The 14,398-nt window shown below is 45.8% G+C and overlaps 1 protein-coding gene across 2 annotated transcripts in view; it reads left to right on the forward strand.

Annotated features, from left to right (window-relative positions):
• The first annotated feature begins 366 nt into the window (after window positions 1-366).
• daglb (diacylglycerol lipase, beta) overlaps window positions 367-14,398 on the forward strand; it is a 39,167-nt gene continuing 25,135 nt past the window's right edge. The window contains exons 1-5 of one of the 2 annotated variants that reach the window (XM_086001086.1): window positions 367-561; window positions 7,850-8,001; window positions 10,423-10,597; window positions 11,498-11,759; window positions 13,392-13,517. In XM_086001086.1, coding sequence (XP_085857212.1) covers window positions 467-561; window positions 7,850-8,001; window positions 10,423-10,597; window positions 11,498-11,759; window positions 13,392-13,517 — 810 coding nt within the window. In that variant the 5' untranslated portion in view covers window positions 367-466. The remainder of the gene's footprint in view (window positions 562-7,849; window positions 8,002-10,422; window positions 10,598-11,497; window positions 11,760-13,391; window positions 13,518-14,398) is intronic. The other variant, XM_086001087.1, reaches the window with a different exon arrangement.

The following is a 14,398-nucleotide window of genomic DNA, read 5'->3' on the forward strand; positions in this document are numbered from 1 at the left end:
TGTGGGACCAATTGGCTGCCATGTTTCCTACTTTATCGCAGTAACTACACTTCAAAAGTACATAATTGGCTATACAGCGCTTTGGGAAGTCCTGAAAGACGCTATATAAATGCAAGTTACACGGCCTGATATGTCTTCAGGACCCACACGATGTGGTTGAGTTGTAGTGACCCAGGATTACAAGGGATGGGTTGCATTTAACCCACACAATTCCAATAATAATTATTTAGTCATTTAAAAAATCCTCCAAAGGTTTTTGTTTTTGCAGCGATATAAATGTTTTTAACGTTGTGATGCAAAGAGTGGCGTCATTCTCTGGTGGAGCAATGAAGGGGCCGGACTGAGTGTTCAGGGCGGAACCTTCGCGCGGAGTGTGGGTTGCTGGGGCGGGTCGGTGTTTCCTCGCTCCGTCTCCCGCGGTGGAGCCACCAGAGGCCGCGTCCTGAAGTGAAGGCCAGCCCGAGAGATGCCGGGTTTGGTGGTGTTCGGGAGGCGCTGGGCTCTGGCCAGCGATGACCTGGTGTTTCCCGGGGCCTTCGAGCTGCTGCTGCGGGTTGTGTGGTGAGTAGTGAACCAGGGAGTGCGGCTTCCCCAGGTCTCCGGCTCCCTGCTCCCGGGCTCCGGCCCCCCTGTTCCCCGGCCCCTGGGGCCCCCTGACCCCCTGCTCCCAGCTCCCAGCTCTCTTTCGGGCGGGGGACAGCCGACGCATGTTTGGAGCAGGGTCTCGCTCAAAGGCTGAAAGACACTTCTCCTTTTTGTTTAGGTTGAAACGTGACCTGATCGCAGAGTCTTGAGCAGATCAATATATTTTAATAACCTTTTCTGGCAGGGCGAGACTGGCTGTTTTTGTTCTTGTGATGTGGTCAGCATTTATTGCCCATTCCTTGTATTATGGGGGCGTTAAAACTCAACCACATTGTGCGGGACTGGAGTGACCTGTAGGACAGACTCGGCAGGGAGGATGATAGGTTCCATTATTTAACCTGCTTGCCCTGGTGGGGTTTCAACTCTCGATCTCCGGGTTGTTAGTCGAGTGACATGACATCCTGTTTCACACCTGACTAATTGAAGACCATCATAACTAATAATACCAGTTCTGACGAAGGGTCATCGACCTGAAACGTTAATCCTGTTTCTCTCTCCACAAATGCTGCCTGACCTGAGTGTTTCCAGCATTTTTTAATATCAGATGTCCAGCATTTGCAGTATTTTGCTTTTGTATAACTAATAATTCATCCAGCATATAAGGGAAAACAACTTGTATTTATATAGCACCTTTAACATAAAATATCCCAAGGCAATTCACAGGAGTGATTAAACAAAAATTGACACCGTGCCAGAGGAGGAGACATTGGGGCAGGTGAAAGAGCGTTTTAAAGGGGGAGAGGGAGAGAGAGGTAGTGGTGGAGAAGTTTGGGGAGGGAATTCCAGAGCTTAGGACCTAGGCAGCTGAAGGCATAGCCGTCGATGGAAGTGGGAGATGCACAAGAGGCCAGAAATAACTAACGAAGTCTTGAACTACAATTTTCAAAATTTCTCATTCAGAAACTCAGCTCTTCAGATCTAGAAGTGGCAACCCTGTATTAGAAGCCCAGAATGTAATATTTATAGATACTTGCTCCACAATTCCTTTGAAAATTGGAAACAAGACTTGTAACACAGTGTCTATTATTTCTTTTTAAATGCTGGTCTTTTCTCAGCAGAAGAGTCTTGCTGTGGATGTGTGGCTGGCTTTCTGCATCCTCTTCCTTTTTTGCATGGGTTGCATGCAGGATTAACACTCAAAATTCACAGCCAATTCAGTAAAAGTGGCTTGCCAACTGGATTTTGCAACACGTAAGCCAGGTCTGAAATGCCCTAAGGCATTCATGTGGCAAGGATGTAAACTGGATTATCTGTCCCCCCTTTTATAGTCCCCTGGGGTCTTGTTACAGATTCACGGTGTTGGGAGTGGATTGAGTGTGACTGACAATAATATAAGCAGCAAGTTTAGTTTCTGTAAGTGTAGAATTTCACATTTTGCCATGTTCCTGTTGCTGATTCAAAGATTGTGATTCCAAAAACAGCTGTCATTTTACAGGTTGAAAAGAAAGACTTGCATTTCTATAGCATCTTTCACGACCACTGGCCGTCCCAAAGTGCTTTACAGCCAATTAAGTACTTTTGGAGTATAGTCACTGTTGTAATGTAGGAAACACGGCAGCCAATTTTGCGCACAGCAAGCTCTCGCAAACAGCAATGTGATAATGACCAGATAATCTGTTTGTTTGGTTGGTTGAGTGAATATTGGCCAGGACACCAGGGATAACTCCCCCGCTCCTCTTCGAAAAGGTGTCACGGCATCTTTTACGTCCACCTGAGAGGACAGACGGGGCCTCGGTTTAACATCTCGTCTGAAAGACGACACCTCCGACCGTGCAGCACTCCCTCAGTACTGTACTGGAGTGTCGGCCTAAGTTGTTTTTTTTTGGTGCTCAAGTCCCTGGAGTGGGACTTAAAACCACAACCTTCTGACTCGGCGGCGAAGGTGCTACCCACTGAGTCACAGCTGACACTTTCAGAACTGAACGCTTTACTTTCTATAAAAAAAAAAATGATTGGGAAACTGGGGCAGATTTCTGTGCCTGAATTTGAATGTGTTTCAAGTACAAACAAGACTTGCTGGCTGCAGATTGCTTTGTGCCTGCAAGTACCAGCTTCTGTTGATTAGCATTTGTGATTTCCTGGTAAGACAACTTGTTTTTAAAAAGGCAAAGCAGCTTAGAAAGTTCAGCTGCTTCTGGCTTGAGCTGCAGTAGTGGAGGGATGATTGATACCTAGTCAGGCCTCATTCAAACTGATTGCAATTGCTGACAGCCACTTAAAAACAGGAGCAGCAGAGTGTTCTTTTATGTCCACCCGAGAGGGCAGACGATATAACATCTCGTCCAAAAGGCTGCACCTCTGACCGCGCAGCACTCCCTCTGTACTGTACTGCCCGTCTAGATTTATGGGCTTGAGCATCAGAGAGGTGGAGCTTTGTAAGTTGTAGCTCTTGCCTTCCCTGGCTGATTGCCAGCATGTACTTGGGCGATTAAACCTTATCTACAACACAAGTGGCAAATGTAAATCATTCTCTTGCATCATCCCTAGATGGATGCTGTTTTGAGCTGTAGCGCCTGCACTGGAGCAGCTCATTGGAGTGTCCCAGGGATGCACAGCAACAGCCAGGACCCATTTGGGCACAGTAAATTCTACAAGTTAGTGGTAACTTTTTTTTAAAAAAGCAGCTGCTGTATTTTTTATCTCACTTATGGTGCATTCACCTTGTAGGAAGCATTCTGAGAGTGAATTGTTTCTGAGCTCCCTTTGGGTTTGGAGTTCTGTTTTCACACACTATCACAACAAAGAACAAAACGTGTCAATGCAACGCTAAAGATGATGTGTGACTGCTCATTTGGCCAGTTTTAAGAGTCGGTGCTTTTGTCCCCTGTACTTGGGTAATGAATTAAATCATAAATGCCAATTGGCACCTCAACATCCAGCCGTTCCTTCATCGTCGCTGGGTCAAAATCCTGGAACTCTCTCCCTAACAGCACTGTGGGAGTACCTTCACCACACGGACTGCAGTGGTTCAAGAAGGCAGCTCACCACCACCTTCACAAGGCAATTAGGGATGGGCAATAAATGCTGGCCTTCCCAGCAACGCCCACATCCTGTGAATGAATTTTAAAAGTGAAAAATAGGGAAGACACTCCGTGTAGCTTTGAAGATGCTGCCTCTCTGGTTCAAACATGAGTGATGGTTGGGGAGGAGTCATTAAAACAAATCTAACGGTTGCTCAGGTGGCTAATGAATTGAAGTTGCTGCACAGCAAAGAAAGCTTACGAGCTGCTGGATCGCTGTGAATACCCTGTTGGCTGTACGTTCCTTGGCTGAAGTATGATCTATTTTGGGTGACTAACTGATTGCAGAAGTGTTAAGGGAACCACTGGGGAAAGTTACTTGACCTCCGCCCCTCTCTTCCACCCCCTCCTCCCTTTCCTGATACCCTCTGTTTCTCCCCCCCCCCACCCAAATCCCAAATGATTTAATCGGGAAGGTTGTTTTGAGACCGACTTTTCTCCGCTGAGTATGTTCTGGTTATGGGTGACTTCAATAAAGGATGGTGATGGAGAAACGTTTTAAATAATTAGTTGGGAAATGCTTTTTACCTTCCCCCTTTTATGTTCATTGGGTAATGTGAGATTAAGCCCGAGTTACTCCTGGTTTCTCCCTGTCTGTGTTCAGTGTGCTTCACTTTTTATTTAGTTGAGGATCTATACCAAGTGGCTCAATGGATATATACACTCACTATGTGACACAGTGTGGTGCTGAGCTACACGGATCCCCGAAACCTGCGCAGGTCTGTGCTGAGCTTGACTTTTCCCACTGTGTTCAAATAGCTCACAGTCCAGATACTGCCATGGAGAATAAGTACTTGTACAAGGTACCAGAGGGATGCTGCCCGTACTGAAAGCACTCCGCCACACCACTCCCCTCCTTCAAGAGGAAGAGAGAATATTTGGAGTGGTTGAATCTGTAAAATGGTAGATTTTTAATATATGCTTGGAAATATTAAGTTGAGGAGTAATAATGACACCCATGCAGTCAGCTGGGGCTCAGTGAGTAGCACCCTCAGCTCGGAGTCAGAAGGTCGTGGGTTTAAGTCCCACTCCAGAGACTTGAGCGCAAAAAAATCTAGGCTGACGCTTCCAGTGCAGTGCTGAGGGAGTGCTGCACTGTCAAAGGTGACGTCTTTCGGATGGTGCGTTAAGATCCCATGGCACTATTTTGAATAAGAGCAGGGGAGTTCTCCCTAGTGTCCTGGCCAATATTTATCCATCAAACAACATCACCAAAAACAGATTATCACATTGCTGGTCATCTTCCAAAATTCGATAGACTCTGGAACAGTACCCATGGTTTGGCGGGTAGCTAATGTTACCCCACTATTCAAAAAAGGTGGTAGAGAGAAAACAGGGAATTACAGACCGGTAAACCTGACATCGGTAGTGGGGAAAATGCTAGAGTCCATTATAAAAGATGTAATAGCAGAGCACTTGGAAAACAGTGACCGGATCGGACAAAGTCAACATGGATTTACAAAAGGTAAATCGTGCTTGACTAATCTACTGGAATTTTTTGAGGAAGTAACTGGTAAAATAGATAAGGGAGAACCAGTGGATGTGGTGTACTTGGACTTTCAAAAGGCTTTCGATAAGGTCCCGCATAAGAGATTAGCGTGTAAAGTTAAGGCACATGGGATTGGGGGCAAGGTATTCACTTGGATAGAGAACTGGTTGGCAGACAGAAAGCAAAGAGTTGGAATAAATGGCCCTTTTTCCGAGTGGCAGGCAGTGACTAGTGGGGTACCGCAGGGATCGGTCCTTGGACCCCAGCTATTCACAATATATATTAATGATCTGGACGAGGGAATTAGATGTAATATCTCCAAGTTTGCAGATGACACAAAGCTGGGTGGGTGGGTGTGTGTGCTGTGAGGAGGATGCCGAGAAACTCCAGTATGATTTGGACAGGTTGGTTGATTGGGCAGAAGCATAGCAGATGCAATATAACGTGGATAAATGCGAGGTTATCCACTTTGGTGGCAAAAACAGGAAGGCAGATTATTATCTGAATGGCAATAGATTGGGAGAAGGGGAGGTGCAACGGGACCTGGGTGTCCTTGTGCACCAGTCACTGAAGGTAAGCATACAGGTGCAGCAGGCGGTTAAGAAGGCAAATGGTATGTTGGCCTTCGTAGCGAGGGGATTTGAGTACAGGAACAAGGATGTCTTGCTGCAGTTGTACAGGGCCTTGGTGAGACCACTCCTTGAGTATTGTGTGCAGTTTTGGTTGCCTTACATGAGGAAGGATGTTCTTGCCATGGAAGGAGTGCAGCGAAGATTCACCAGGCTGATACCTGGGATGGCAGGAATGACGTATGAGGAGAGATTGGGTCGATTGGACTTGTACTCGCTGGAGTTTAGAAGAATGAGAGGGGATCTCATCGAAACTTATAAAATTCTAACAGGACTGGACAGACTAGATGCTGGAAGGATGTTCCCGATGGCGGGGGAGTCCAGAACCAGGGGTCACAGTCTAAGGATAAGGGGTAAGCCATTTAGGACAGAAATGAGGAGGAATTTCTTCACCCAGAGAGTGGTGAACCTGTGGAATTCTCTACCACAGAAGGCAGTAGAGGCCAGTTCATTAAATATATTCAAGAAGGAGTTGGATATATTTCTTAAGGCTAAAGGGATATGGGGAGAAGGCAGGGACTGGGTAATGAGTTTGGATGATCAGCCATGATCTCATTGAATGGCGGAGCAGGCTCGAGGGGCCGAATGGCCTACTCCTACTCCTATCTTCTATGTTTCTATTTGTGGAATCTTGCTGTGTGCAAATTGGTTGCATTTCCTACATTACAACAGTGACATTTTTTTAAAGAAGCACTTCATTGGCTGTAAAGTGCTTTGGGGCATCCCGAGGGCGTGACAGGCGCTATAGAAATGCAAGTCTGTCTTTTTACTATATTAGAGGTGCTAACTCCGATCCCTGTCTTATTAGATGATACATAGGTCCTGCATTCACAGAAGGTCCATGTTGTCAGCACCCAGGGATTGGGTGAAGTGCCTTTGGGTGTTGAGGGTTCAGTCGCAGCACTGACATATAAAAATGGTTGTAATTAGCAAAGGGGCCTTGTGTGGAGAAGGCTCCACACGCAACGAGCCAAAGAGAGAGTAAACTCATTTGAGACAGAAGCAAAACATTAAGGCGAGAACACACAGCATAAAAGAAAGGAGAAAAAGATTCCACGATAATATAAGGACAGCTCATAAACCGAGGGAAAGGAAACGGAAGGAAATTGAGCATGGATATGGTGCAGAACAAGGGAGAAGTAATAAGTATTGCAAGATCAAATTAATTTGTCTAAACAGACTATGGTACAGTTACCATAGAGACTTCAGGAAGTGAACAAATTGACCATAAAAATTTTGCTGTGATCTCTGAAGGATTTATTATTACTTAGTCACCTGATAGGTAATTTATTGTATGAAAGAATGTCCATGTTGGATTATGTGCTCGATTTCATGTCTGTATTTCCTTGAGACCATTGCTTTGTTGCTATGGACAGGTTGAAAACTGGTCTAATGTCAATGACTAAGAATGTGCCTATTGTCCAGACATAGAAACATAGGAGCAGGAGTAGGCCATTCGGCCCTTCGAGCCTGCTCCGGCATTCAACTTGATCATGGCTGATCATCCAACCCTAGCACCCGGTCCCTACACCGACAGCCATCCCACCCAAGCCCTATCCCCGTAACCCCATAACCCCACGTATTTAATCCCCCCCTAACACTAAGGTGTTGAGTCTGTGTGTTCCAGATATACTTATTTTAAATAACTGGACACAGACAACAGGAAAAACTTAAACAGGTCTTTACAAATTACTACACAGAGCTTATATACCGGTGTGGTCACCACCGGTACTATAATATACAGTAGCAAGAGAAAGTAGTCCATCTTCTTAAGGTAGTTCTCGTAAGGTGGTACAGGTTACATACACCACATAAGGGTCAATTTTTTTTTATTTTTTATCATGGCCAATCAACCTAACCCGCACATCTTTGGACTGTGGGAGGAAACCGGAGCACCCGGAGGAAACCCACGCAAACACGGGGCGAATGTGCAAACTCCACACAGTCACCCGAGGCCGGATTTGAACCCGGGTCCCTGGCGCTGTGAGGCAACAGTGCTAACCACTATGCCACCGTGCTACCCATGTTGGGAAGTTGGCTAACATTCTATCCCTTTTGTTTTGCAGGTGGATTGGGATCCTGGTTTTGTACTTGACTCGCAGAGGCCAGTTTGACTGCAAAGGAGGAGGGGTCCTCCCCAGCTATCTCATGGTCCTGATTGTTATTTTGGCTGCGATCATCTTAATCTTGTCTGTAATTGTATACATTAGTATGCAAGGTGAATATTATTCCTCTTCACTGCAGTGCAAAATAATTGTGCAGTTACGTGGATAAATTAGAGAAGCTGGGGTTGTTCTCCTTGGAGCAGAGAAGGCTAAAAGGAGATTTGATAGAGGTTTTCAAAATCATGAAGGGTTTAGACAGAGTAAATAAAGAGGAACATAAGAATTAGGCGCAGGAGTAGGCCATACGGCCCCTCGAGCCTGCTCCGCCATTCAATAAGATCATGGCTGATCTTCAACCTCAATTCCACTTTCTCGCTCGATCCCCATATCCCTTGATTCCCCATGAGTCCACAAATCTATCTACCTCGGCCTTGAATATACTCAATGACTCAGCATTCACAGCCCTCTGGGGTAGAGAATTCCAAAGGTTTACAACCGTCTTGAGTGAAGAAATTCCTCCTCATCTCGGTCTTAAATGGCCCTTTATCCTGAGACTATGCCCCCTAGTTCTAGACTCTCTAGCCTGGGGAAACAACCTCTCAGCATCTACCCTGTCAATCCTCCTCAGAACCTTGTATGTTTCAATGAGATCACCTCTCATTCTTCTAAACTCCTGAGAGTATAGGCCCAATCTACTCAATCTCTCCTCACAGGACAACCCTCTCATCCCAGGGATCAATCTAGTGAACCTTCATTGCACCACCTCGAAGGCAAGTATGTCCTCCCTCAGATAAGGAGACCAAAACTCTGCACAGTAATCCAAGTGTGGTCTTACGAAAGCCGTGTATAATTATAGCAAGATATCCTTACTCTTGTACTCCAACCCCCTTGCAGCTTGCAGTAAAGGCCAACATGCCATTTGCCTTCCTAATTGTTTCCTAAACTGTTTCTAGTGGCTGAAGGGTCGATCATCAGAGGGCACAGATTTAAGGTGATTGGCAGAAGGAGCAGAGGTGACATGAGGAAAAACTTTTAGGCAACAAGTGGTTAGGATCAGGAATGCACTGCCTGATGGGATGGTGGATACAGATTCAATAGCAGCCTTCAAAAGGGAATTGGATAAATACTCAGGAAAAAATTGCAGGGATATGGGAGAAGAGCGGAGTGGACGAATTGCTTTGCTCTTTGAAAGAGCCGGCGCAGACTCAATGGGCAGAATGGTCTCCTGTGCTGTACTATGATTTACTTCCTGCAGTCAGGGCTACCATTGCTCCTTGTAGCTAAAACTGTAAAATATAAAATATATTGTGTGTATTAACTTTTGGGTGATGGATCTGTGGATTATATTATTATTGAAGGGCAATGAAAGGAATGTATAAATGAGCTCAAGAGGAAACGAGGTGAGGTTCTGTACAGACGGGTTTAAGCGACCTGCTGAGAAACACGGGAGGTTTAATTAAAAAATGAATGTTTTCCCATTCCCAGAAATGTTTGCTAGAAGCGAGAAGTTAAATTTTCTCCCGTGTTTGTGAACTGTATTCCTCCATTGGCTCCATTACTTGGTGAGCAAAGGTCCTTCTCGGCGTAGTATTGAGAAACCGAGCAAAAGACTGTTGAGTTAGCTGGTCTTAGCCATGGAGCAGCAGAGGCTCTGAAGTGTTCCTGTCCTACTCCAGCCCCCAACCCCTCCAAAAAAATATTGTTCCACCATTGGTGGCTGTGCCTTCAGATATCTAGGCACTATGCTCTGGAATGTCTTCCCTAAACTTCTCCACTCCCCCTTTTAAGACCCTCCTTAAACCCACCTCTGACCAGCCATTTGGCTGCCGCGTGTCCTACAATACAACACTGATTATTCATTGGCTGTGAAATGCTTTGGGACGTCTAAAGGTTGTGAAAGGCGCTATATAAATGCAAGCCTTTCACCTCCCTGTATCTCCTTTTTGGTCTCTACATCCATTTTTTAAAAATTCCATCTCTGAAACACTTTGGGGTATTTTTAATGTTAACGGCGCTATATAAATGCAGGTGGTTGTTACTGGATTGGAGGAGAAACATTTAGCCAGATTTCCCCCTCCTGTTTGCTGTGCAGTGGAAGAAGTATTCCCTGGATGACTCTTTGGGCAAGTGTGTGGGTTGGTATGGTTTTTACAGAGGTAACCAAAGAGGTTCAGCTTCCTGTCAGCTCTGCCTCTGAGTCAGAAGGTTGTGGGCTCAATCTCGGCTGAAACTCCCAGTGCAGTGCTGAGGGAGTGCTGCACTGTCAGAGGTGCTGTCTTTCGATTTCGAATGGGACATTAAACCGAGGCCCCGCCTTCCCTCTCGGGTGGATGTAAAAGATATGAATTAGATGTCTGTACACTCGGAGGAAATTCAAGCTGTAGAATCCTAGACCTTAGCTGATTGTATCGACAGTAATGACATCACTGCCAAGTTTATCCTTCTGTAGGTGACCACCCCCGCGCCCCCCGAGAGTGAATGAAAAATGGCATCTTACTGCACTCATTTCATTCTTGATTTCTCTCTGTTTGCAGGAACTATCACCAATCCAGGCCCAAGACGATCTATCCCGGCTCTGATCTATATCCGTACCGCTCTCTATTTACCTGAACTGGTCTGGGCTGTCTTGGGTGCTGTCTGGGTCAATGATGAAAGCCTGGGCTGCGCTCCCTCCGTAGTTAACACAGTTACTATAGCCGTCATTGCTAGGTAAGAATACGTTTACAGTCTATTAGTTGTAACATTTAGCAAATGCTCCAGCCTCGGTTTAACGTCCCATCTGAAAGAAAGCCTCCGACAGTGCAGCACTCCCTCAGCACCACACTGGAGTGTCAGCTTGGATTTTGTGGTTGTAATGACAGATAAGCTGCAAACGCAGCTATAGGAAAGTCCAACTGGTGTCCCCTGTTTGGTGTCGACCGGCTTTGAATGAATTCCCGCTTGTACCTCACAAATTTCAACCTTCCTAGTTTTAATTCCATGCATCTGAATGCATTGTTTAAAAATAAATTTGAGAGTGGGCACTGATGGAAGGTTATAAGCTGGAAAGAGAAAGAAAGAACTTGCATTTCTACAGCGCCTTTCACGACCTTGGGATGTCACAAAGCGCTTTACAAAGTTCTTTTTTTTTTGAAGTGGAGTCATTGTTGTAATGTAGGGAAACACGGCAGCCAATTTGTGCACAGCAAGCTCCCACAATGTGATAATGACCAGATAATCTGTTGTAGTGATGTTGTTTGAGGGATAAATATTGGCCAGGACACCGGGGAGAGCTCCCCTGCTCTTCTTCGAAATAGTGCCATGGGATCTTTTACACGCACCTGAGCGCAGACATGACCTCCGTTTAACGGCTCATCCGAATGACGTCACTTCCAACAGTGCAGCGTTCCCTCAGTGCTGCACTGGGAGCGTCGGCCTACAGTTTGTGGTCAAGTCTCTGGAGTGGGACTTGAACCCATGACCTTCTGACTCGGAGGCGAGAGAGCTACCCACTGAGCCAAGGCTGAGTGCCAGAAATGTACAGTTTAATTTAGAATCTAGTGGAATTTTTTTTTTTAAAAGCCAAGTTCGAGGATTTCACACTAATCCTGGCAAATGTCCTTTTCGCAGCTGGATTTTCTTATTCTTCACGGTGGTTGCGGTCCTTGTTGTCTTCGATCCTCTGGGCAGACCCAAACGGTTGGGTTTTGCAAGGTACACCGAGCACGACCTGGAGAGCAGTGAGTCGGACCAGCTGCTGTACACGGCCAAGTCCGTGGCAGCGCGGGTGTGGGAGTACAGGCTGAAGCTGTTGTGCTGCTGCATTATGAGGGATGCAGATAATCGGGTTGCCTTTACAAACATCGGGGAACTGTTCAGTGCCTTTTTTATGGTGAGTTCTTTTCCAGTCCACATTTTAAGAGAAGCTTGTCAAATCCCTCCAGGGTTAGAATGTCGCAGACCATTTCACTTGCGCTTAATATGGGAGGAAGAAAAAAAAGTTTAAAAATCAGGGGACTGTGGCTGGTGAATTAGAGTAATTCAATTGCTAAATACTTAGGTTTGCTGACCATTTCATTTTATCTACAGCTTTTGAGTTTTTATTGCACAATTCTGTTTTTCTTGGGCCAGCTAAATATCTTTTGTCAATTTTTTAAACTGGCTGAAATGTTTTCTGTCAGCCGGTGGAGCTTTAGATTTGCGCTGTAGCCTCTGTTTGTACCTGTATTGCAAGACCTCTGGGAGAGTTTATCATAATCCATATTAATGACATTTCAAGAAGGAGCTGGGCCGGTTCCTGACTGGGGCAGAGACAGCATCATACAGAAGCTAAGTGTCTTTATAGAGAACTCTTGGTCCATGTGATCTCCTGGACTGGTTTCCATCGTCTGAGCGGGTTGGAGAGGAATTTTCCAGTGTATTGTTTTCCCTTATTGACCCTGGGTCTTTGTTTGCCTCGCCCAGGAAATTACATGGCTGCGGGGGGCTGGGGGCAGTGCCTAGTCGCGATGGTCTAATCTGGTCTTTTCCTGCCTGTCAATTTCATGACTTCCTGTGGGCCCCACCCAACTAACTGAAAATTCCCAGCACTGTGTGAGTTGTCGATGTCAGACACAGCTTTTTCAACAAAAAAAATGGTGTTCTCTGGGCGTGGGTGACACACTGGCAAAGCCTCATTCAACACCAGGCTGTCCTGAGAAGGTGTCGGTAGCATAGCAATTCTTGGCTTGCCAGGCCACTTCAGAAGGCAGTAAGAGCTTTGGGATAGAACCATCGCCAGGCCGTTCTTGACTCCTTGCTGAGCTGTACGCTGGCAGAGGTACTGGGAGCAGGTGGTCTTGGCTGTTCGTGACCTGGGGGGATGGTGGTTGGGGAGGAAGTCGAGGTATTTGGTGCGTTAAAGACCTGATGATGCACCAGCTCATTGGGTCTGTGTTTTTTGATTCAGCATTCCGTTTACCCTTTTTATTGCCTCGTTTTTATTTTGATATTCAATCAAGGCCCACTTCAGGGACTTGAGCACAAAAACCTGGGCTGACACTTCAGTGCAGTGTTGAGGGAGTGCTGCACTATCGGAGATGCCGTCTTACGAATGAGACATTAAACCGAGGCCCCTGCTGCGCCCTCGGGCTTAAAAGATCCCACGGCACTATTTCGAAGAAGAGCAGGGGAGTTCTCTCCGGTGTCCTGGCCAAGATTTATCCCTCAACCAACATCACTAAAACAGATTATCTGGTCATTATCACATTGCTATTTGTGGGAGATTGCTGTGCGCAAATTGGCTGCTGCGTTTCCTACATTACAACAGTGACTACAGTTCACAAAGTACTTCATTGGCTGTAAAGCGCTTTGGGATGTCCTGAGGTCATGAAAGGCGCTATATAAATGCAAGTCTTCTTTCTTAATGTTCCTTTTGTATTGGGGAGAGGCAGGAATGTATTCTGACAAGTGCTCCCTTGAAGTTTTAGATTTGGGGGGAAAAGTATATCTGTTATCTTTCTCCTGTTTATTTTTCTATGGACAGGACACCGACCTGGTGCCTGGTGATATTGCTGCAGGACTGTCTCTCCTGCACCAGGAGCAGGATAAGATAGAGCAGTGCAAGGATCTGGAGGAGGTGGCTTGTACTGTCCCACAACCAGCATCTGTTGTAAGTTCACAGTCGAGAATTAAATCTCTTATTAAACTGACAATGACTTTTCACTTCTAAATAAAAACTTACTCACCTTTTTCACGAATGCTGAAGTGGGATTATCAAACACATAAAAAGATTTGACTTTTCTCTGTTCCTCATGTTTAATAAAGTAAGATTACTGGTCTTGCAGAGTCTGAGTGGAAGGGAAAATGGTTCTTTACATCTCACAAGGAGTTGGCCCTGATGATCAGTGACAGAATTACATAATATTTACAGCACAGAAACAGGCCATTCAGCCAACTGGTCCATGTCGGTGTTTATGCTCCACACCAGTCTCCTCCCACCCTACTTCATCTCGCCCTGTCAAGATATCCTTCTGTTCCTTTCTCCCTCGTGTGCTTGTCTTCCACTTAAATGTATCTGTACTATTTGCCTCAACCACTCCCTGTAGTAGCGAGTTCCACATTCTAACTACTCTCTGGGTAAAGACGTCTCTCTTACATTCCCTATTGGATTTATTAGTGACTATCTTATATTTATGGTCCCCAGTTATGGACTCCCCACAAGTGAAAACTTCAGTTGAGAAGGAAAGAAGCTCTTTGCTCAGTATGGACCAAGTTTTGAATCTTTCATGCTGCCATAATACCTGTCTGTATGGCACCAACAGTTGGACTGTGGTTAGGGCCCAAGGACAACCACCAATAATAACCTTGGCCACTGCATCAATTGTCAGCCATGCAACACACGTCACCATCCACGCACCGATGCATTACCAGAAACGCTGGCTAACTGACCAGTCTGCCACTTTGGACACGCTCCTCGAGCACCCCCATCCCAAGGGTGCTGGTTAACCAGATCTTCTTTGCCAACCTGGAACCACCAGTGTGCAAGGGCCA

Source organism: Somniosus microcephalus, chromosome 11 (assembly GCF_052327205.1).
Source record: "Somniosus microcephalus isolate GS21.2 chromosome 11, FLI_Smic_1.0, whole genome shotgun sequence".
NCBI lineage: Eukaryota > Metazoa > Chordata > Chondrichthyes > Squaliformes > Somniosidae > Somniosus > Somniosus microcephalus.